Source organism: Propithecus coquereli, unplaced genomic scaffold, assembly GCF_000956105.1.
Source record: "Propithecus coquereli isolate 6110/MARCELLA unplaced genomic scaffold, Pcoq_1.0 Scaffold69, whole genome shotgun sequence".
Lineage (NCBI taxonomy): Eukaryota > Metazoa > Chordata > Mammalia > Primates > Indriidae > Propithecus > Propithecus coquereli.
The window spans coordinates 5,699,307-5,724,887 of NW_012152951.1; the positions used below are offsets into that span (position 1 = coordinate 5,699,307).

The following is a 25,581-nucleotide window of genomic DNA, read 5'->3' on the forward strand; positions in this document are numbered from 1 at the left end:
CACCAGCATGTATCAGATTTCTAATTTCTCTACATCTTTGCCATCACTTGTCATTACCTGTCTTTTTATTATAGTCCTCCTAGTGGATGTGAAGTGCTATCTCCTTGTGATCTTGATTTGCATTTCCCTGATGGTTAATGATACTGAACATCTTTTCATGTGATAATTGGCCATTTATATCTCTTCTTGGGAGAAACGCCCATTCAAATCCTTTGCCCACTTTTAATTGGCCTATTTCTAAATTATTGAGCTATAAGAGTTTTTAACATATTTTAGATTCATGCCTTTTATCAGATTTTCAAAAAGAAAAAATCTCCCTTTCTGTGGGTTTTCTTTTCATTGTCTTAATGGTATCGTTTGATGCACAAAAATTTTTAATTTTGATGAAATGTAATTTACCTATTTCTTTGCTTGTGCTTTCAAGGCATGTAAATTTATGCCTACATTTTCTAAGAGTTTTATAGTTTTAGCTCTTATATTTAGGTCATGGATCCATTTTGAGTTAATTTTTATATATGGTATAAGGCGGTGGTCTAAATTCATTTTTTTTGTATGTAGATATCTAGTTGTCCCAGCACTATTTATTGAAAAGACTATTCTTTCCCCTCATTGTATTATCTTAGCACCCTTGTCAAAAATCAATAGACCATAAATGTGAGAGTTATTTCTGGACTCTCAATTCTAGTCCATTGATCTATGTATGTGTATGTCTTTATGCCAGGACCACACTGTCTTGACTACTGTAGCTTTGTAGTAAGTTTGGAAATCAAGTTGTGAGTCCTTCAACTTTGTCTTCTATCCCATAGACACAGGATGCTTTTCCATTTATTTAGGTCTTCATTAATTTCTTTCAATGATGTTGTATACTTTGCAGTGTACAAGTCTTGTGCTTGTTTGGTTAAATTTACTCCTGAATATTTTATTCTTGTTGATGCTATTATAAATGGAATTGTTTCCTTAATTTCATTTTTGGATTATTCCTTGCTAGCATATAGCTATATTAATATAATGGATTTTTGTATATTGATCTTGTACCTTGCAGCCTCAATGAACTGATTCATTAAATCTAATGGTGTTTTAGTTGCTTTCTTAGGATTTTCTCCTACAGGATCATCATCATCTGCAAACAGAGATAGCTTTACTTCTTCCCTTACAATCTGCATACCTCTTGTTTCATTTCCTAACTACCCTGGCTAGAACCTCCACTGCAAAGTCAAATGGAAGTGGGAAGAGCAGACATCCTCCTCTTGTTCCTGATCTTAGGGGAAAACATTCATTCTTTCACTGTGAAGCAGGATTTTAGCTCTGTGAGTAGAATTCTTAAAACTATTTGTTTTAAAGGCTTTTAAAAAGACTATTTCAGTGTTATAACCATTCATAAGAGAATCTTAAATATGGCTATTTCCCAATGCCCAACTTCCTCAACATTGATTTCTCTAACAGAATATCAACATTCTTTGTACTTGTACTAGGTAGGGAAGGGACAGTGACATGCTCGAGTGTTTCTGAAGTTCAAGAAGAGTTGATATGCACATATTTAATAAAAGCCAACATCTGTGTCTGGTGAAATAAACATCTGCTCATATAAAGTCCAAGCAATGGGCATTAACGTCAATTTGACATTTCTCCCAGTTACCAGCCGCTCGATTCACCGCTGAAAGGAAGACTTTATTCTTCTGAGCATGTTTTAAAATTCTGTATCAATTTCCTGCTTGGACGTTCCCTGCGGTTCTCATTCTGTTGCTCACCAAAATTAGTTCTACCACAAAAGGCTCTTTACGGTAACTAAAAAAACATTTGGAAACATCTATTATAATTATTTTTAAATCTGTAAATCCTAACACAAAGAGAGATTTGAGAGTTACCCAATTTGATTATTTAGCCATACTAAATACTTTAGATCAAAAACTACACCCTGAAACCTGGATTGTGCAGTTTGACCCTCTAAACAAATTATGTTGGAGAAATATCTTGGTTAGCCGAGATACACATACAGAGGTGCAGGGGAAACATCTGGACTTTAAAAGCCCTGGCTTCAAATCCCAGATCTTTCCATGACTAGTTGTGCAATCTTGGACAAGATCCACTATGCACCAACAGTAAAACTCAAACAAACCAACCAAAGACACTACCATCTTGCAGGAATGTTGGGAAGATTAAATGATATATTACTCACAAAGTGCCTGGAAGGAATACAGCAGGTGTTATTATTACTGGTAGTCGTAGTACGTTTTAACTACACCGTTCAGGAAGTGGGGTTGTCCATTCTAACTTCTGGTTTTCAAACTTTTGTGGCTAAAAATCTTTCTAAACAATATTAGTATTTTTGTGCCTAAGTATGCTGGTAAACGGACCATTGTACCTTTCATTTCTAAGCATTTCACGTGCAAGATCCTATGTAAGTTACGAGAAGGTGTGTCAGGCTCATCCAGAAGGTCTAGTATAAACAAATAAATAAATGCCTACCCCAAGGATTTGACACACATCATCACTACAGGATATGGCAGAGATAAAAGGTGCAGATGGGGCTTATTATACAGTGAGAGACTTGGAACACATTCTAAAACATGGTTTTTACTGCTAAATGCCAAATATTAGCTCCTGCTTGCCTGTTTTCCTTGAATGGTGGTACCATTAAGTCCTCACTTAACGACGTCCATAGATTCTTGGAAACTGAAACTTTAAGCAAAATCACATATAACAAAACCAATTCTTTCCATCAATGTTATTATGAAATGATGTTGAACAAAATGACATTATTTGATTATGTCATTTTGCTATACAGTGAGGACAAAAGCCAATGAACTAAACATGTGGTATAATAAATATTAATATATACTTGTCTTCTGTCCTTGGTTCCTGGCACAGAGCTTCTAAATCCTGTAAGTTCCTGAGTGACAGGAGTGAGCATCTTTTCTTATGATATTTGATCTTAGTCCCCAGTTTTGACACGAGTCTCTAAGATCCTTGGAATGATGACTGGCGGCTCCCAGACAGCTTCAGGATGGGGGCTCGTTGCCAGAGGAATCAATCACGAGATGAGGATTGGAACTCTCGGCCCCGGCCCCAATCCTCCAGGGAGGGGAGGGGGACCGTTGATCGAGTCGATCACCAATGGCCAGAGACTTAATCAATCAGGCCTATGTAACGGCAACTTCATTAAAAACCCTGCATGATGGGGTTCAGAGAGCTTCGGGGTTGGTGAACACACCCACGTGCCAGCAGGGTGGCGCCTCCCCAACTCCACGGGGACAAATGGCCCTGCGCTCGGGACCCTTCCAGACCCTGTGGACCTCTTCATCTGGCTGTTCACCTGTATCCTCTTTCACATCTGTTATAAGAAACTGGTAAATGTGTTTCCCTGAGTTCTATGAGCCATCACAGCAAATTATCAAACTCGAAGATGGGGCCCTGAGAACCCCCAAATTATAGCCAGTTGATCAGAAGCACAGGACGCAGCCTGGGGCTTGTGAGTGTTGTCTGAAGTGGGGACAGTCTTGCGGGACTGAGGGGTCTGCGCTGACTACAGCTAATCAGTGTCAGAATTGAACCGCAGGACACGCAGAGGGTGTCTGGAGAGTCGGAGAATTGGCTGGTGTGGAAAAACCCACACACCGGTTGTCAAAAGTGTCATAAGAATATAAAAAAACAGTTTTTTTCTTTTAAAAAGTCTTACTCCTACTTTATATCCCCAAGTCACCTGAAAACTAACCAGGCAACAGCACTGCCGGACTAATCATTTCCACCGATTTAACATGCTCCTGGTGCAGGCTAATTGGCACATCTGGAATCTTCCAATTAACAAGACAGTGAAGACAGCCCAGACTTCCAAGGTGAATGCAGTGCGCCTCACCACAACCGCCAGAGAACTCAGACTGTGCAATCAATTCTGAGCAATTTGCATTGTCTTCTTAGGAAAACTTGAGAATGAGTCGAAAGACAATATATTCTCCTGGCTGTGAAAATTAATAGGCACCTCACAAAAGTTCCTGTCTCCAAAAGGTTAGTAGCATGTTGGCAAGCAGGAAGAAATGAGAGACCCTTGCTCTATAACTGGTCACGTGAAAAAAAATCGGAACATCGTTAAGGAGTGAAGCGGTGCCATTCCCAAATACGCCGGGTTGGTCTATTGCTTATTTCACGTTGCAAACACTGGAGAAATTGCACTAATAGTTTCACAAAGGGCAAGCTGAGATGTCGTCTCCTGCAGGCAGCAAGCCATGAAGATTCCTCCGGGAGGGCCCTCTCCACACAGAGCAGGGAAACAGCCCTCAGCACCAGGGACCTGGGAGCTGCAATGCACCTAAATAAACACACTTAACGAGGGACCCTTGCCTCCCACTAGTTCTATATCCCCACATATCTCCTAGTGACTCCCCTAGAAAATTGACCACCCCACTCAGATTTACTTGGTCCTGTCATTTCTTCTCAAATTTATTGTTTGTCTGAAAAGTATAAAAGCATCTTGCCTTGGCTGCTTCTTTGGACGTCATTCTCTTGTGAGCATCCCCACGTACGTGTAAAATGAGTAAAATGTGTGCGTTTTTCTCTCGTTCACTTGCCTGCTGTCAATTTGCTTCTAGATCCATTCAAAGACCTCACCTAAGAGCTCAAGGGGGTTGGAGGTGATCTCTGACCCCCCTACAGGGGCTTCATCCACTTCGTAGTGGTTTTATTTATTTATTTATTTTTTGCTCAGTTGGGGTCATTCCATAATCATGGCCTGGGCACCTCTCATGTTCCTGGTGCTGAGCTTAGCTGAACCGTGGACTTTCTAACAGACACCACAAAACTGAATTAAGCCAGTATAAAATGTCAATTGTCTGAAAGTAGGACACACACACGTACGTGCACACACAGATATTTCATAATATAAGCCACTAATCAACAACTAAAAATCATCAAGCAACAACAATAAACCATATAATCATGTAGCAGATAGAGGTTCCCCCTAAACATGGTGTCCAGAAGGAAAACCAGTCCCCTTGGACGGGAAGGCCAGGGACCATGGCAAGCAGCTCCCGACAGTCAGGGCTGACGGACTGAGCGCCTGTTCTGGGACAGCCGTGGTGCTGAGAACGTCACTTCTGTTAGTTCATGTCATTCTCAGAACAGCCTAAGACAGGGACTCCCAGCGACTACACTGAACTACCTCCCCGAATGGGCTGGTGAAAAACCACCAAGAACAGGACAAAAAGAAGAAAGATTTAAATAATTTCACTCATGACAAAGAAGAATCTAAGTGCATTTCTGTCCCCTAAAGAAGTTCAGCATCTGAAATCCCTGGCAACAATGGAAGTACCCTGCACAGAAAAACTCAGAGAATGTGGATTGAATCTGCCACCCACTTGCTGTGTGGTTTCAGGGACGGCACCCAGCTCACCCTAGGACCACACAGGCCTCTGCTGATTCTTAACCTGATCAAGAACAAGATGTTCACAAGGCCCTCTCCAGACTCCAAATTCTGAAATTTGCAAGTCCAAAGTGTCTGCATAGCTGCCCAAAGCAAAGCGAGGATTGGATCATGCATCCCCTCTGCTAAGCCTGGTTACCAAAGGAACTTCAGAAATGACATGCCGGATGCGATGGCTCATGCCTGTAGTCCCAGCTACTCAGGAGGCTGAGGCAGGAGGATCCCCTGAGCCAGGAGTTCCAGGCTGCAGTAAGCTATGAGCGCACCACTGCACTCTAGCCTGGGTGACAGAGCAAGACCCCATCTCTAAGAAAAAAAAAGAAAGAAATGTTATGTAACACAATAAAGCCTAATGTTTTTCTGGTTCATCCTAACTTCCATTTTTTAAGAAACGCTACCCAAGATTTCTCTTCATGGGATTCAAATTCAATTGCCCAAATCCTAGGGTTAGCTGTGACCTAACCCCAGGAAGGAGCATTATTCATTCTGCAACTTCATAGGGTGCTGGGCCCATTGTTAGCACTCGATGTATGTACAAAACTGACCTTCTTTTATTATTATTTTCAAGGCACAGCCAGTTCTTCTTTTCACGTCAACCTCCTTTTTTACTTCTAATAAAGAGAAAAGGAAGGCTTTCAAATAACTCAAAACGGAAGAGATTCATAAAATGCACGAGCTACTTCACAGAGACATATACTTCTCATTGTTTTCATCCGGACCTCAAACCGTTCATTTGAACTCGAAAGAAATGGATAAAGGGCCAACTAGCCAATTATATCATTACTGAATATGTGAGCCTTAATTAGTTGAGAGATGCTCTTAAACATATATTGACTCGGGTGGCAACATCATTCCATTTTATAAGGGCAACAATCACAAAAACCAAACAGCCATTACGTCCTCTGCTTCATAAAAGGAGGGATTTTTTTCTAGCCTCCTTTCTGTTGTCAATCTGAACAATTATTACATAAAATAGGCTACAAGCGCGACCGATTCCTTACAGCATTGCAAACCTCTTCTCTCATATTTAAAGTCATCGATCCTCTTAATTGGAAGCTGAAACGGTATCACAATAATTGCTCTGCAAGATCCAGATCTAAGGAAAAAAGGGTTTCACCTCATGCTCAATCAGAGATGCCTCCGCTTTCCTCCGTTTCCACCTAGATATACTTAGCCAGGCCAAACATTCACGTATTTTTCACCTGCACCCTCTGCCAGCCCTTCTTGCAAAGAGAGCCCCCAGACGCTCAAGGTACACGGCCCATGAATTGTAAACATCAGAGGAGAGAGGAAAACACATAAGCAAATGTCTTTTTTTCTAGCTCTGCTGGACCTCATAGAAAATACTAGAAAATACCATAGAAAATACTAATAATTATTAGTTAGCAACCCCGGCCCCTTCATACGCAAAGATGACATCTCAAAACAACACCCCCTTTGTTTTTTAAGCTCTCCTAAAGGAGTTACACTGATCTACCTACTTTATATCACATTTTTGAAAGATAGCTAGCCAGGAGTTACAGGTACCATATTTGGCCATGAATCTGAATATCAAAAGTTGGCCCAAAATTAAGTGATTGTAGCTAACCTTTATTGAGCACTTAATAAACACCAGGCATTAAACAACCAAGCAACAAACAAAAAAACTTCACACGTTTTATCTCATGGAAACCTCATCACAACCCTATACAATGTATACTATTATTATCCTCATTTTATGAATTACAAATGGAGCTGCAGCATTATGCACACAGATGTCTGGTAAATAGCAAAGCTGAGATTCAGGCCTAGACAGTGTGCATCCACCCAGAGACCAGATCTACTCATAACACCCACTAGCTAAGAAAGCCTGCAGGTCACAGCATTCTAGGAACACCTCAAATTTTTGCAAAATAATGCCGCAGAGATATTTTCGATACACTAAAAAAAAAATACATGCTCATACCTGGGTAGAGCTCTCACAAGAGAAGACTCCTCCAAGTATCCAATAAACTCTAGTGTTCGGTGGACTTTTTTGACCACTAACCCTAAGAAAATTTTAGTCAGTCACTAAAATGCCTTTGATATGAAGCTGAAAGGAGGGGAGAGGACAGTTTTATAATGAAAAGGGATCGGGACCAGGTACCTGATTTGGGGGGCCCAGTGCAAAATGAAAACGGGGGTACCCTTGTCCAAAATGTACTAATAAGCATTTCAGGATGGAGAGAGCAGGACATCAGATGAAGCACGGGACCCTTCGCACAAGAGACCCCCGTGCAGCTGTGCGGGTCGAACCCCATGGAGCTGGCCCCAGAAGGGATCCGTGTCTCAGTCCCCAGAGATCACACTGAACTCCCGAGGAATGAGACCCCCCAGCATGTGGAATGGCCTGGGCGCTCTGCCACGTGTGTTGGGTGCTTCTCCAGAACTAACGTGTGCAAAATCTGAATCTCAAACTGAAATGTACAACGCCTTGGTTCCTAACAACTCTGGATGTTAACTCAAAGCAAGGTGCAGTTTTTAACTGCTGCTTATTGCTACAAAGTTGCCTGTGATAACAGGAAAAATGTCATCTTGTATCACAAATCACGAAAACAACAGAGATTTCCAAACATATCCTAAATAGAAACGATAAATAACTTCGCATATCATACTGGAAGATTTTTCTTCATAGAGTGGGTGTTGAAATTTTTTAAATTTTCCTATTGGGGATCTCCCAGTGTTTTCCAATTATTGAAAATACAAAGAAACCCCTTGAGGTGCATAATATCTGATGAGTCCTTTATTACACATCTTACGAGGACTTTTTAAAATTAACAAGCCCTGAGAAAAAGTTAATGTGATCTAATAAACTTTCGAATAATATTTATACTATGTTGTAACAATAAAAGAAAAACACTTATTTTAGTGTGAACAGAGCAATGATGTAGAAACAATAACAACAACAAAAAAAACCTTAAGCGAGGGAGAGCACTGGGATCTGAGTCAAAGAATAGTTGTCCTGGTCACTCACTTGCCGTAAGCGACCAGCTAAACAGCTCATACAAAAGGGACGAAGAAGAAATACTCCTGCCATTTGAGAAAATAAACTAGACTTTGTCTGAATTTCTGGATATCTGGAGTGAATTTTCCATGACCTTGTGCCAACGGACATCTAAGCTATAAAGATGTATATTTTTTTCATTTCCAGAAAATACTACATTTTGGTTGCCAAAACCCCGGGATGCGCACTGCAGTTTCTTATTTATTTGTTTTGTTTTGTTCGCCAATGGTCTGATTAGAAATCTTAGGGTTCTCTGGATGTTTTAAAAATTATTTTCTTTATTTGCCAGGATGGAAATAGCAACGAGTAACAAAATGTATTCTTGACCGATAAAATGGGTACTTGGCCCATTCCGTTCTCAGCCAGAGGTTCCTGACGACAGGGAAGCAGGAGGAGGATTCCCAGCATCCTCACCTGCAGACTGAGCTGCACGGAACTTCCAGCTCAGGCCCACGGCCAAGGGCAAGGGTGGCAGGTGAAGCTCTGGACGCTCAATACTAGCAGCACAAGTCCCCCTGCCGCCACCCATAGACCACACCAGTGCAGAGCTGCCCAGGACACACCTGGAGGAGGCGTGAAGCCTGTTCTGGAGAAGTCTGCCCTGAGTGAGTCAGCTGTGAGCCTTCCAGAAGCTTCTTCAGATCTAAGTTCAAATCCCTGCCCTGTGACTTATTCCAATTAGTCACGTGACCCGAGGCCAGTCAGTTCTCACCTGTCAATACTTAATGCACAGGGCTGTGGACGGATTAAATGACCCGTCAAGTGGTCAAGTGTCTGGGGAAGTGGCTGGCAGTGGCAGATATTCAAATACCGGTGGCTGCATTATTCTTTATCAAACCACCTCCACACCTTCCCACGAACACCAGCCCTGGCAACCTCCTCAGAAAACCTGGTACACACAGAAAACAGATGTCGGCAAAAGGGATACTGCGTCTGGCCCAGGTCCCAAGAGCAAGGACAACTTTTACTTCAGAGTCCATGAGTCTGGGACTTCGAGACAAAGATGTGTTCGATTTCGAAGGAAAGAAACATCAAGAGGTACTAACTGTAAACGTCCAGAAATTTCTCATCCCACCTTCAGTTCCACAGATATCACATCTTCTGAAGAAAAATAATGCAAGCCAAAGTAGCACCCTCTAGTCCTAGACAAATCGGCACACAGACGAAGTCACAGAACTCTTCAATGGCCCAATTTGTGAGCATAAAAGAATGAAAAAAGCCAAATACACATGGCTTCCATGAATAATCTCAAGACTGCAACAAGCCATGTTTGAAAGGAGGAAACTCCAAAACAGAAAATAATAGAATAACAGTGTTCACAGGACACCCTAGGACACAGCCAGCCTTGGCTACCCAACTAAGAGAAGTGTGTAATAAGCTGAATGTCATTTATATTCAGCTGTGGGTCATATTATTGAGGAAGAATCTATTTCGGAGCAACAGCAGCGCTAAATCCACATCCCGGTGACATTTCTCTTGCAACTCATTGCTTTCTCCGAGCACAGCCCCAACGGCAGCCCAGAGAAAGGGCCCATGAGGACGCAGGGGGAGGACAAGACAAAGCCCCACAGAGTAGAAACTCGCCACAGCTAATGCACGCAGTGAGTAATCCTCACTTGGAAAACGGGCGACAATTTAGAGAGACGAAAACCAGAGAAAGAAAATATGGGGGGAACGTTCTCAAGAACTTATCAGTAACAAAAACATTTAGAAAAGCAAGCTCCCTAAGCCACCGCGGAGACAATTCCAGTGCTCGGGATTTTTTTAAACGGAACTAAACAAACTCGCCATCCATTACTCAGCGTGCTAGGTATTTGGGGAAATCATGTGTAAGACAGCACGTGCAAGAAAACATCTCTTGCTCTGATGCAGCTTTCAGTCGCATCGGAGGGGAAAACAGTCACAAAAGAAAAACAGAGAACAAGGGACCCTCAAGAATATGTATCTAAGGTTGAAGGAATAAAGGCAGAGAGGCCCGAGGTGGGCCGTAGGGTCTGGGGACACTTGATGGCGGGGATCAGACTTAAGTTGGCCCTGAAGAATCAGTGGGCAGGCTCTGGAAACAGGAGACGCTATGTGAGCAAGGACACTGAGATTGGAAGAAGGGGACCACGTCTCTCATCTGCCACTGAAGCCCCCATTGGCTCAGCAACGGCCCTATGCAAGCGCTCAACAAACATTTGTTAAATGGATACATGATGGCCATCCCGGAAGTGGATCACTTAAGAAGTTCTATCAGAAAAACAACTCAGTTACCAGCTCTCACAATTCACCTTCATCTATTCTGTTAAAAATTACTTCCACCCACTATGAACCCCTAAAACACTTCACGCCACGTTCATATCACTTACCAATTGCTGCTCTGCACAGCTGGGATATGGGTACATGTCAAATTTTCTCAAAATGGTGGTAACAACAGTATCTATTTTACTGAACTGCTATGAGGATTTAACAGGAAAATTCACGTAAAATACAATCACATGTCACTTAATGATGTGGACACGTTCTAAGAAATGCATCGTTAGGCAATTTTGTCATTGTGCAAACAACTGTAGCATGTACTCACACAAACCTAGATGCTATGGTCTGCTACACACCTAACCTGTAATGGTACAGCCCGTTGATCCATGCTACAAATCTGTACCACACTGTAACACAAAGGTAAGAATTTGTGTATCTAAATATATCTAAACAAAGAAAAGGTACAGTAAAAGTATGGTATAAAAGGTAAAAAATGGTACCCCTATGTAGGGCACATACCATGAATGGAGCTTGCAGGACCGGAAGTTGCTCTGGGTGGGAGAGTGAGGCTGAGTGAATGGGAAGGCCCAGGCTGGGCCATTACTGTACACTGCTGTCGCCTTCATCAACACTGGGCACTCAGGCTACACTGCATTTATTCAAAATATTTTTTCCTTTTTTCAATAATAAATTAACTTCAGCTTATTGTAACATTTCTACTTTATAAACTTATTTTTTTAACTTCTTGACTGTTTTGTAGTTAACATTTAGCTTAAAACAGAAACACATTTTACAGCTGGACAAAAATAGTTTCTTTCTTTATATCCTTATCTTCTGGAATAGCTCCTGAAGGACCTGCCTGAGGTTGTTTTAACTTTTTTCTTAAATAAACAGAATGAGTACACTGTAAAATAACGATAAAAAGTATAGTCTAGTAAATGCATAAACCAGGAACAGTCGTTCATTATCAAGTACGTACTGTGCATAATTTGATGTGCTCTGGTTTTGTACGACTGGTGTGCCTCCACCAGCATCACCACAGACACGCGAGCGATCAGTCGCACTACGACATTATGACGGCTACAATGTCACCAAGCAATAGGAATTCTTCGGCTCAATTATAATCTTACAGGACCACCGTCCTATATGCCCTCTGGATATCACTGACCGAAGCATTGTCACACGGCACATCACTGTCCTGTACTTGCCACAGTATGTAGCACCCGGTAAGTGCTCGATACACGTTTGCTATTATTTTTTAAACTATACGTTCCTTTATGTTACTCGCAGAAGCCAGCATTCTCTTTGGCACATAGCAGCTCATTAAATACTCCCTGAGGAATGCTAAGTTATTCCAACTTCTGACTTTTTTTTAATTTTAGAATATTACAGGGGTACAAATATTTAGGTTATGTATATTGCCTTTGCCCTGCCTGAGTCAGAGCTACAAGCATGTCCATCCCCCAGCTGGTGTGCACCGCACCCACTAGGTGTGAATAGACCCATCCCCTCCTCCTCCCATCTGCCTGACACCCGATGAATGTTACTACTATATGTGCACTTAAGTGTTGATCAATTAGTACCAATTTAATGGTGAGTATGTGTGGTGCTTGTTTTCCCCCAACTTCTGACTTTTGGAACTTTCTTAGGCAACAGCCCAGCTCACTGTCCCCGAGCCCCCTGTTCCGACAAGATGCCCCTCTCCTCAGCTTCCATACTGTGCACCTCCTGACTACACCGCCGTCACACTGAATTGCAATTACCTGCTCGCCTGTCTCCCCCCAAAAATTCCCTGAGGACAAAAACCCTATTTTGTTTACCAACACTTCCTTACTGCCTGGCATGGGGTATACTCTCAATCTATGATATCTGATACATTTAAAACCAAGAAAACAAAAAACGGTGGAATCGGTCTCTGAATTCTCCATGCACATCCTCAGGAGCTCATTTCCCAACACTACAGAGTGAATCACGAGGGATCAAGCAGTGTAGACACAATCGCTGGGCTGGGCCACCCTCTGATCCAGACTGCGTCTTCTCCGGTCACCACCACTACGTTGACGCTGTTATCGCGGGGCTTCCTAACACTCACTGTCCACATTCTTATAGATAACACAACAGGAAGAGACTTGGCCAAAGCCCAGAGGTCTGGATGTGGTAGAGGTTAACCCTGGGACCTCGAGCAGGTCACTGAAGCTCAATGCACCTGTGTCACAGCCCACAAAATGAGAGAGCTGGTCCAGGTGATCTGCACTTGAGCTAGAAAGATTTCACCTTCTCGTCGCAAGAATGAGTGGATTCTGAAGACTGTGTTCCAAAGAGGGGTTGGCTTGAAGGTTTCAGGTGTCCCCAGTTTGGCAGAAGGCGGGACTGTGCGTGTAACAGTATTTATTTTATGTCACGAAGCAACTGAGAAGCCTGCTTCCTGTGTCTTACCCTAACCAGGGAGCGGCAGCCACACTCGGATATGAATATTTTTTATCTCCTTTTTCTCACATATATAATTAGCTCTCTGGAAGTCTGTGGAGTCGGGTCTCATCTTGGCGCCAGGATCTGTCCCGCTGCTGACTCTGGGGATGTGTTTAGAAGTGGCCATGAGGGTAGAGATGGTGACCATGACAACCCAAGCAATGCCACCACCACCAGAACCACAGCCAAGCTAACACAAAATACTGATATACTTAAAATCTGACACCCATGGAGCACAACAAAGACTGCCACCCCTCTATCCATAGCCAACTCTCAACCCCTGCACACTGGCTCAGTTGGTAAAATATTGAAATACCTCCATACCCGTTAGTATAGAACCACAGCTCCCCAGCCCCATGGGTCCACCCACACCACTGACCTCTGGGGTCTCTCCTGAGCTCTCCCACCCCCTGAAAGCACTGACTGCTTAGGATCTATCCAGCCAACTCTTGATTCTATCACCTTCCTTATACCTTTGCATCTTTTTCAAATTCTCTACAAGGATGACATGTTGCTTAATCATTTTTTAAAAGTTTTTCTTAAGGTAGCAATCACTTAAAACACTGAAAATGAAAACAACATAACAACACCTGAATAGAGCCAGATAAAATATACTACGAAACTCTGGGGTTTGCATTGATACTTTCAGATTCAAGGTCAACTATGACCCAACTTCTAGGGGAAGCCCGCCCAAAAACGATAGCTAAGTTTCAAGTAACGATAGCTAAGTTTCATAATACTAACATTGATGAGAAAGAAATACTTTTAAAGCTCTAATCTATTTAACCTGATACTTCTTCTGTCTGTATTAGGCCTTGCTATTAAATGTATATCAAGCAGCACACATAGGATATCTCACACCAGACTTATAAATACTCTGTAATGTAAGCAGGTGTAATTCAGGTATAATGAGCCCCATTTGACAGAGTAATCAAGACTTGGAGAGAATAAAACCAAAATTCCACAGTTCTTAACACACTGACTGCCATGCGAGTTGTATCTAACTCAGGCTAGTTCTGAGCCTGGGACCTCATGAAGCAAAACCCTGCAGTTGGTTCATGAAAATCTTACTTGTTGATGTTCTTATTGTTACAATTAATATGGACAATTTAATTCTGAAAACATGGATTGCGCTGCATATAACTCATGCACAGAAAACAATAAAAAATAACGAGTTAGAAAAGATCGTTTTGTTTTAATAAAACACTGTGGCCCAAGGGAAAACACAATTTTTTTTTCTAGTGTGGCAGTCAATGTGTTAAATGGCAGGGCTAAGAGTAAAACTCAGATCTCCTGGCCTCTGCTTCCTTCGGTGGTATGTTGGAGCGACCTCCTAGCAGCCCACCAAGAGCCTACCTAATTCAGGAATTTTGCAAGTAGGTTGCTAAACCGTGGGGAGTTGACATCAGCCCAGGTGGGTTTAACAGCACATAGTGACTCTTGTGGCCTCCTTACCACCCACATAAGGGAGAGGTTTTGGTCTTTTTCTTTTTATTATGAGTCAGTAGTTCCCTACTGCACTGACTCCACTAACTAGCTTCTTAGCCGCCTTGACAGAGGAGCTACAGCACCGAACTGCGACGGAAGGACTCCTCATTCTCCACCTGCCACTTAGCAACCAGCTCCCCTAAGCCATTTAACCTCCCTGACCCTCCATTTTCTTATCTGTCAAATGAGGGCAATAACTGCTGCTCACTCACAGCGAAGAGTCAGAAGGAATTACAGATGCAAAAACCACTTTGCAAACTGCAAAACACCACGCGGCTATGGAAAACAGTATGGCGGGCCCTCAAAAAATTAAACGGAATTACCACGTGATCCAGCGATTCCACTTCGGGGTATATAGCCAGGAGAATTGAAAGCGGGGTCTCAAAAAAGAGATCTGGGCACCCATGTTCACAGCAGCATTACTCCCAAGAGCCAAGAGGCAGAAGCAACCCATGTCCATTGACAGATGAGTGGATAAACAAAATATGGTCTGTCCATACAATGAATACAATTCGCCTTAAAAAGGAAGGAAGTTCAAACACCTGCTATGACATGGGATGAACCTTGAAGGCATTATGTTTAGTGAAATAGGCCAGACACAAAAGGACAAACACAGTCGGCCCTCCCTATCCCACGCCCCGGATCCGTGGATTCCCCCAACCATGGATACAAAATATTTGGGGAAAAAAAATGCATCAGTGTTCAACATGCACAGACTTTTTTTCTCATCATTATTTCCTAAACAATACAGTGTAACAACTGTTTACACAGCATTTGCATTGTATTAGGCATCGTAAGTACTCTAGAGATGATTTAAAGTATGTGGGAGGATGCGCAGGTTATATGCAAATATATAATGCCATTTTATATAACGGACTTGAGCATCTGTGAATTTCGGTATGGGGCGTCCTGGAACCGAACCCCCGAAGGTACCAAGGGATGACTGTATTGCATGATTTCACTTATATAAGGCCTCTAGAGCGGTCACATTCAGAGACAGAAAGTAGAATGGTGGTTGCTAGGGGCTGGGGGAGGGGAGAAGAGGGAGTTCTTGTTTCACCGGGACAGAGGTGCAGTTTAGGATGATGAAAAAGTTCTGGAGACGGATGGTGGTGACAGCTGCACAACACCGTGAATATACTTAATGCCACTGAACTGTACACATAAAAATGGCAAGACGATACATTTTATTTTATGTATTTTTTTATCACGATTTTTAAAAAAGAAAAAAAAAACACTCAAATAGGAGATATGTATTATTATAATATAACCCTGTTGTCAAAGGAGCTGACAGGGCCATTAAAAGCCAACACTGTTTTATTTTTATCATTACTGGGACCACAAACTCCATTTTTACTGACCACGCTAACACAGGCAAAAAGAATCCAAATAGTATATAATTCTTGTACCAATTATTGCCAAATACGGGCTGTCGGCAACTGATACGCAAGGTCTGTTCCAAAAGTCCATTTAAAGGTTTTTGTTGTTGCTGTTATGTGAGGCATATTTTCTTACAGAAGTGAAATTTTTCATGGTCACTAGGATCCTAATCGTGGAGTCCGTGATATGGCTGAGTTACGGTGGTGTTAACAGTCTGGCCTGGCCCTCAATTCTTTCTCACCTCGCTCCGCCCTCAACTCCCCAGTCAAGACCCATTTGAGCTTCCCCAAAGTTCCAAGACCAGAATTACCTCTTCTCCCCTCTGTCTCCCATTCAAATGTCAATTAAGTGTTAGAGAAAAAGTACTTTCCTTAAAATCACTAACACAGTAAATGACAGGCAGTCTCTCAACCTGTTTCAAGGTATTGACAGCTTCGTAAGTTTTAACGCAAATTTCAAGCAGTCATTTTTTTTTCAAGGTTAAGGAAGTATCAGCCCATATATGGGAAGACATTTGGGGGCAGGGGACACCGGCCTGACGGTCACTCCGCAAGACCTCCTGGCTTTGTACAGCTTCTTCTCTTCTTTCCAACCAAAAATTATCTAAAGCAACAAAGATTTGGGTCTTTTTTTTTTCTTTTTCTTTTCATGACACTTTGGGCTTTAGTGGGAGGCGACAGAGTTGTGCAGGGAGGCAGGCAAGACTCACCTGAAAAGCAGGGACTGTCTGAAGTTTTATTTAATACGATATCTTTAGGATTCCATTTACAGCACCAAATCCAATTTATTGTAAAACCAATTCCAGTGATCCGTGTTGTGGTCATGAAAGACAGAGAAAGGTCCTCTCAACAAGCAGAAATATCGACCGCTTTCTGTTTGAGGGGCTTTTTCTTTCCCTGCTCACCCTGTTATAGAGGTATCAATAAATCATGACCGCGAACACAGTTTGGCTACCAAAAGGGCTAAAACAGACAGGTCAAGATGAAAAATAATGCCCAATTTGGAAATCAGCTCCTCAAGTGCTATACTCACATCCTGTGACCCGGGAAATTAAAAGCTTCTGAGATCTTCTCCAACCTCCCAGCCAAAAGTCCCCCATAAGGATATTCTAAATAAATGGTTACATATGCTTCTGTGGTACATACATATGCATGCTGCCATTTTTAAATACTCTAACGTTAAAATTAATTCAGTGCATATAGGTTTTAAACTACAAAACTCCATGATGGTAAGACGTTGTAAGTAAGTTACTTGAGTCATCAAATCAAAACATTATTTCCAATAAGCAACAAAGCAGAAACACCCAAGCGATCCTCCAGCATGTTGAGTCTAAAGGAAAGACACAGCTGTCAGAAGAGGCTCTTGCCGGAACTGACATAGAGAGGGACAGATTTTTAAAAATCGGCTCAGGGTGCAGGAAAGGTGCTAAGACACAAAGCTGAGCCTGTGATATATGGCAAACTAGGTCACTCCAGCACGGGAGCTGGCCCAGAGGAGGTTTCAGGCTGAATCTCCTGCGTAATGCTAGCATTATATCAACTAATCACCACCTGGTGGGAGCAAATGTTGAATGGCTGAACGTGCCTTCCAAATCTGTGCAAATGGCCTCTGAGGAACAGGGACCCATTAACGACAGAGGGCTGGCATTTACTGAGCACGTACCCACGTGTCCTGCTCTGTTCTAAGTGGTTCTCATGCACCTTCATTTAATCTCCACCACAATCCTCAGTTCGGGTCCTAGAGTTACCCCTGTTTTACAGATGAGCACACGAAGTTAAGAACAGTGAAATAATTTGCCCAAAGCTATATAGCTAGGAAGTAGCGGACCCAGGATTTGAACTCATATCCATGTAACCTCCGAGCCTACCTTCTTAGCTACTCACTGGACTGGGAAAAACAGCAATTGTTCTTCCCTCACGGAGTGAAGAATTGTTTATGGTCTCTTAAATCAATTTTTTTTGGAGGTTAAATATGCACCATCCTGCCTATTTACAACAAGAGCTTCCAAAAATCAATTTCCAACACATACTGAAATATTCTTTTCCACTGGCTCCGACCCAGAACATCCAAGGGTGGTCCCCACAGCTGCTACAGGCAATTATAGCCCGATGACACTTACTATATATTCGATCCCAATTATGTGTCAGGCACCTCATATATGTCATTGAATCCTTACAACAATGCCACAAGCCGGCAACTTTTCTATCTCCCCCTTAGCTCAGAAAGATCAAGGAATCTATCCAGGGACTACAGCTATGAGTGGCTACTAGAACTACCTTCCTATTATACGTCATTTCTCCCCTACCCAGTCTTGGTAAACTGCCATCTTAAAGTCTTAGCCTCAAGATTTGGTGTGTTAACCAAGAGGCAGAATCTCTCCAATTTTTGAGTCCTGCTGAAATACTAGGAAAACAGCACAAGATGCACAGCCGATAGGTGAAGACATGGGATGAACTTGGTCTGTCATGGGATGAACTTGGCCTATCCGATCCATTTGAAGGTTACCCTTGGTCTAACTGGAGCCTGAATCATCAATGCGTTGCATAATAAACCTAAAAAAAATCAAGTGAGATCTAATAAAAAACTAACCCAAAGAAAAAGTGATCTCCACACCACAGAAAGTCTAAGGCCATGACCAACATGGACCGAGAAGATCCTGTTGGCATCTTTCCCCGAGTCCGCATGTCCTCCTGGACCACATAAGCACTGAACCGGCCATCTGCAATCAAAAAAGCAGCTGGGGTCAGTTGACTCAGGCCCTAGGCTTTGTGGTGGCCACTCAGAAGCAGCTCCTTCATTAATTAAAGAAATGTCTCCCCAGTGGGCTTTGGGCTCCCTGAGGATTCGCATGAAACCTGAGATGCTATAAGGAAGAGAGGAGTGAGGTCCAGGGACTGCCACCCTCTCGGGCAAGTTGACCAGTAATGTGACAATTCCCTGCTGGACCTGAGCCTAAGCCCTCCCAGAGGAGAGAGGAGGAGAAGCAGAGGAGAGATATTGCAGGGGATTTAAGGAGATTTATTTGGGGAAAGGAAAGATTAAAGGGATTTATGGAGACCCAGCCAAAGAAAAACTCAACAAGTTAACCCCTGAAATCCTCCCGAGAGCTCTCAAATGTCCACCTGGCACCAGCCAAGCCTAATTACTGTCCAATAAGCTGCCGAGTTTGAACCAGAAATTTGTACTTGAGACACAGTCATCATTAGCCTCTCTGGGAACAAGCTCTACCCAGAAGCCCCACTTCCCCAGTCCCTCTCTACTAATCAATAAGGACATTGGAATTTATCTTTTTTCAATCAAGAAAAACTTTTGGCTTTTTTCTCTCCAAATATAAAACATCCTGTTGAAGAAAGGGGTAGCGAGAGTTCTAATGTTTATTTCTCACTGAATGTTCTTTGAGCTTTAAATTCCCAAGTCGAGTGGGAGAGTTATAGGTTATAGACTCGCCTGTCAAAGTGATCTAGCTCTTTCTACTGATAATTCTAAAAGCACAAATGAGCATTTTCACAGAAAGTTAAACAGTTCTTCCTGCTAAAATTTCCAGCCTGTCACAGACTTTCCCACTTGTGACAGAAGAGGAGGTAGCTCAAAGTCCTTTCTAGAACTTCGCCTTAAAATGTAGGATTCCCTCACCAGGGGAGTCCGGAAGCCAAAGGCTGTGCGCTTGCCCCATAAACTGTTTCCAGAGCCTCCCAGGGCGTGGGCAGTCCCACTGCGCCTACAGACCAGGTGCTCAGAAAACCCTTGGAGAAACCAAACCAAACCTCCAAATGTCCTGTTCTTCCAGCCCCAAATCCTTGGAGAGTCTCACACCCCACATCCAACCCACCAGCAATTCCTACTGGCTCTACCCGCAAAGCATAGCCAGAATCTAACCACTTCTCGTCACCGCCAGAGCTACTTCCCAATTCTACAGCCCCATAGCCCTCCCCAGGGACTGCAGCAGCCTCCTAACTGTTCTCCCGCTTCTGCCCTCGAGCCTGATGTCTGTTCTAAGCACAGCAACCACAGGGATCATGAAAACGCAAGTCAGATCAAGTCACTCCTCTACTCAAAACCCTCCACCAATGATCCCCCCTTCTCTTACAGCAAGAGCCAAAGACTTTGCTGCAGCCTAGAAGGCCCTGGTCAACTCTGTGTTCCTGTCCCCTGGATCCTGACCTCCCCCCGTGCCTCTCCTATCTCAGCCCCCAGCCTCTGCCCCCTGGAACACGCAGTTCCAGCCACAACGGCCTCCTAGAAGTTGCTGGGCCTCACAAAGCCTGGCAGAGGCTCCCCCATCACTGTTTCCTCTGACTCGAACATTCTACGTTCAGAGAGCCCCACGGCTCATCTCCATTCAAATACGAGCTTCTCAGGGTAGGCCCTGTCATCACCCCACCCCAACAAACCCTCGCTCCCCACTTTCTGTCTCTCCCCAGAGTGCATGTTCTATAACACACTCTCCATCTTGCTTCTTCGTCTTCCGTGTTTGCTGTAGCTCTAGGAGAGCAGGCGCTCTTGTCTGTCTGTTCGCTGCCATGTTCCCGGTGCCTACAACACAGCAGGTGTTCAACAGATATTTTTAAATGCATGAGAGGCTGAATTTATATCATGCCTCAAAACAAGAAGACTGAGGAATCCAAACTCCTAACAAAGACTGCAGCCGGGATATCCTTGGGTAGCAATCTAGGGGCTTCCCACCTCTATTTTTCTCTTGGTAATATTCTTTTACAGTGCTTCTCACAGACTCTCCAAGGCTGAGTAACCCCAGAAAAACTACTATGAAACCAGCCAGCCAAATATGCATTCCACCCCAAGTGGCTTTGCATTTCCTCCCCCTCATACACACGTGTGCGCACACCCATACACACACACACACACACACACACACACACACACACACACACAACCGAAAAAGGAAAAGTTGAGTCTGTTTTCCATCTAGGCTTTCCGAAAAGTCAATCATCTGTGTCCTCAACAGGTGTATTTATTGAGCAATTTCGGAATAAGTAATGTAAGTATGAGATGAATGGGGAAAGACAGTGCTTGACCTGCAGAAGTTTCTATTTATACACTTCCTAGAGCAGCACCCGGCAGGCACTCGGTTAATGAAAAAAAAAAAAAAAAGACCCACTGCAATCGACATTAAGTGAGATCAGGCTGCCGGTCCTGAGCTGTTTCCACTTTGCAACTAGCATGGACACAAAAATGTCCCTCGACACAGAAGTGAGCTGCAGCCAGCCACAGGAGAAAAGCCCCCAACGAACAAAAGCAAGGGCCCTCCTCACGCAGGGGAGCCACAAACCTTCGGGTTATAAGGGGACTTGGGAATCATCTAGTCTTCCCTGTCCACCTCGCTCCCCTTCATTTTTAGAGATGAGGAAGCTGAGACACGGAGAAGGCAACGTGGGCAAGTGGCCAAGCGACCCACAGGCCACACAAGCCCTTCGTGGTTGAGCCAGACCTGGGACACAGGTCCTCCACGATGCCCAGTCCACCAAGCTACAGACAGGAATGACTTCAACTCCAAATGCTCAGTCTATATAAAAAACACATATTCATCCCCTGCGGAGATGAAGACATGTTTTCTAGGACATGCCGTTTTCTGTGCTCCAGGGAAGGGAGGTAGGTTGGGATGGCAGAGCCGTCCCATGCTGTGCCAAGTGCTATTCACATGAAGTTCACAGCCTGGCAATTGCAGACGTGACTTCCATGAGGCTGGGGTACGACACCGCTCTGAAGCTTTCTCCCCACCCATATACTTCTCCAAATTGTAGGGGTTTTTTTTGCTTCAGAAGTCATGGAAAGATCGCTACAGTAGGGATGGCCTGAAAAGCCTTAGCGAAGACGCCAACAGAAATGTTTACCGCTCCTAATTTGCTGTGACACAATATTTATTTGCTCTCACAGTGTGCCAAGGATTTGCAAACACGTTGTTGATTAATAAACAGTAATTAAGTCTTACCACCTTACTCAGAGACATGGTTAGGTTCTGGGATTCCCTTGTACAGGAGACTACACTGAAGCCTGCAGTTTAAAAGGTTTCCTCCTAAGACCTGACTCAGAGGTGCATGACACAGCCCCGCCAAACCACAAAGCCAGGTCCTTTCCCTTGTGCCGTCTTTTGTTGCCACAATCTCATTTTCCACTCCCACCCTCCAGCAAGGCCCCTCGAACCACACAGACCCAGTAACCTGACCCCATAGCTTCCAACAGTAAATGCTCTGCTCTGTGAGGAAAGACACCTGGATAAAAAAGCCAAATATCAGATCACGACGCCTGGCAAACTGAGTTCTGCTTGGGCCTTTACAATGCCTTATTTTTATCCCCCTTCCCTGTCTTCGGGGATAACCAGGCTTTATTTTAAAAGCATTTTAACACCGTAAGTTGACAGCCTTGCTTCCTACAGGGCTTTCCTGCAGTAGGGTCTGAAAGACAGATGGTGAAGGTGTGATGAACGAAATGATTGGAACTGCAGAGTATTTTGGAAATGAACTTGAAGGCTAACTGCTGATGCCTTTGACTTATGCTACATTTCATTACAAACAAGAGAAGAGCCCAGACTCGAAACCCTCCCCAAGGGAGCAGAGGTGACCTCCATATTAATATGCAGGCCACAGTTGCTGCACTTGGCCCACGGCAAAGCAGACATCCTGAACGTGGGACCCCTTCTAGAAAGTCCAAGGAGACAAAATCGCAACAATCCAAAAGCTTTGAAATGCTTACATATTTAGATAACAGGTTATCCCATAATTATGTTTTCTTTACAATAACATTAAAATTAGCCTTCCAAATACCAAAGTTAAGTCCAATTATTATTAAGCATCTGCCATTACGAAATCTACAGTGTGTCGACCCCATGTAGATAATCAAGAGTTGTTTTGCTCACCTTTGAATATCAGCTCCATCACTTAATAGCTAGCTACCATTTGGCAGGTCGCTTAACCTCTCTGTTGCCTGAGTTTTCTTATCTACAAATCGGGGATAATAGTAAATACCTACCTCATAAGGTTACCCTAAGATTTAAGTGAGTTAATACACGCGGCAGGTAGAATAATGGCTGGTCCTTGGTATACATTTCAGAGTACCACCTATGATTAGCATGACTATTATGTCATTCAGGTGAAAACATCTTGATCATTTCATTGTTTGTCTTTCATTCTTGTAGGTCCGCTGCCAGCACTACAGTGGGAAGTTTCTTTGCAAAGAATTCTTCCCAAGGCAGAAGGCAATGCTCTGGGACCCTAGAAGAGACCTACACCCAAAGCTCCCAGAGAACGTGGCTGGAGTCCAAGAGGCAGTTCTGCCAGAGCTCTACTCCCACACCAGAAGGCAAATGCCCAGCCTTCCGGAGGTGGAAGCCTCCCGCAGTCACCCCCAAACAGCGTGCTATGGTAGGAGCCACTCAATGGAGCCATAGCTCACCCAGCCTTGGCAGCCCGGCCACTGCAGAGGTGCGGCTGCAGGGCCGTCCTGTGGAGCAGGAGTCAGTTGGTGAACGCTGCATCAGTCCACCTACAGGCAGAGGGACCGGTGCAGGCGGCTCAGGCGGGGCTAAGCCAAGCAAAGGAACACACACACACACACACACACACACACACACACACACACACAGACACACACACACACACACACGCTGGGACTCCACTCTCTTCAGCACCCTCATCCACGGTTGCATAGCCAGTCCCTAGATGACAAGCAAAGGGTGTGCTTTCTTGTTTCTTAGTAACTTGAGCATCTCAGAGTCACACCTTCAAACCCGAATAAACCTCACTGGCAATTTTTTTAAAGTTTTGGCCAAAACTAACCCCTTAACTGGCTGCACTGAGATGCAGCCCCAAACCCCTTTTTATTAAAACGCTAAGTCCTTTTCTGTTTTCATTCCTACAAAGGCAGCAAATTGGTACCCTCCCTGGAAGGCAGCACCAATAGTGAGGGAACACTATTCCAGTCCTTAGCACATGCTTTCCTGGGAGCCAGAAGCATGGCCGGGAATGCCACCTCCATGACTTCTCTCCGGGGCACCCACTGCAGATCCACGGCTGGGGGTGAGGGGAAATGACAGAACAAAGGCAGCGCAGTGGACCCTGGGCAGGGGCAGAAGACAATCTAGGTTTGAAAATGTGCTTCTGGAAAAACAAATCAACCACAAGAACAAGCAAAAGGAAGGAAAGAGGGAAGAACAGCCAACAACACACCGATCTTCTTCCCAGCCTAATCAACACCTCCATGAACCCCTGCAAAATGTTCATTTCATACAGCACGTGTGCGTGTGATTTTATGGACACTGACAAGACCCTGATCCACAACAGACAGTGATCATAGAGGGAAGAAAATCACTTGAACTTCAGACGCATCCAGCAGCGCCTGGTTCTCTTTCACTATCAACCTCCCCACCTCTGCCGCGGCGCTCCAAAACAAAAACAAAACCCAACTCGTGGGCAGAGAGGGAACAGCAGCTGAGCTGAGCAGCACATGCTTGGAGCATTCTGTGCCATCGACTTCTGATTATTTCTGCTCTTCTGAGACGCAGCCATCAGCATCGGACCAGATGCGGTCCTGGAGAGCACCGCCTGTACGGCGACAGTCACAGACCCTCCCAGGGGGACACGCACCCCAGCGCGTGCGGCTGAGCCTGGGTGAAATGTCCAGACCCTCAGGTGCGGCTCTGCCCACACGTGACCGTGAACACTGCGAAATTGTCCCCTTCCATGATCGCACGGCCATCCGAAGTCTTGCCTACACCTCGTACGCGCGGATGTCAATTCGATGCGAACGCATGATGTAAGGACAGAAATGGGAATGAGTGGAGGCTCATTTTCCCGTGACCGCGTCCCGGCGCCACAGTGCGCCCGTGCACACTGCGAGTAAACGCGCACGGCCAGTAAGCAGCAGCCACCATGCTCAGCCCACGGTCACGCGTGGCGAGAGCGCGGCGGACAGGGCGGCGGTGACAGGGGAAGTGGGAAGTCGCCCGCCCGCGTGGGCCGGTCTCCGAAAGCGCAGAGCCGCCCCCTCCCCCGCCCGGGAGCGGCGCCCACCGGGGGGCGCAGACCCGCAAGGGGGGCGCGCGGGGGGCTCCGCAGAGCGGAGAACTGGACAATGAGGGCGCGGCGACCGGCCAGGCTCCTGCCGCGGTGGCAGCCACGCTGGTGGCAGCAGGAGCCGCCCGGGCTACCCCCGCCGCGCCACCTCCACCCGCTCTCCCGGGTCCCCACTTACGTTCCGAGGGTCTCCTTGAACTCGAAGATCTTCTTGATGTCTTCAGCCTGCTTCTTCCAGGAGGAGCTGCTCCCGCCGTTCTCCCGGGCCATGGCCGACGAGCGCCGGGGCGGCCGGGGGCGCGCTGGGGAGGGGGCGCCGGGGGCGCGGCGCGGGCGCGGGGCTGCGGGGCTGCGGCAGCTTCCTCCTCTGCAGTTTCCTCTTTCGCTCTCGCCGCCGCGGTCCCTCCCTGGCTCTTATTTCTGCTCGTCTCGGGCACAGACTTCCTGCCGCGGCTGCTCGCCGGCTCCTTTGCCGCCGCCTGCCAGCCTCACTTTCTGCTACTTTCTTGCCTCCCTCCGCCGCCCGCCCCGCTCCCGCCCCC

At 44.9% G+C, this 25,581-nt stretch overlaps 1 protein-coding gene across 2 annotated transcripts in view; it reads right to left on the reverse strand.

Moving 5' to 3' along the window:
* The window catches only part of CAMK1D (calcium/calmodulin-dependent protein kinase ID), a 313,071-nt gene extending 287,685 nt beyond the window's left edge, over positions 1-25,386 (reverse strand). Inside the window, exon 1 of one of the 2 annotated variants that reach the window (XM_012660919.1) lies at positions 25,218-25,386. In XM_012660919.1, coding sequence (XP_012516373.1) covers positions 25,218-25,309 — 92 coding nt within the window. In that variant the 5' untranslated portion in view covers positions 25,310-25,386. The remainder of the gene's footprint in view (positions 1-25,217) is intronic. The other variant, XM_012660920.1, reaches the window with a different exon arrangement.
* Positions 25,387-25,581: the final 195 nt, after the last annotated feature.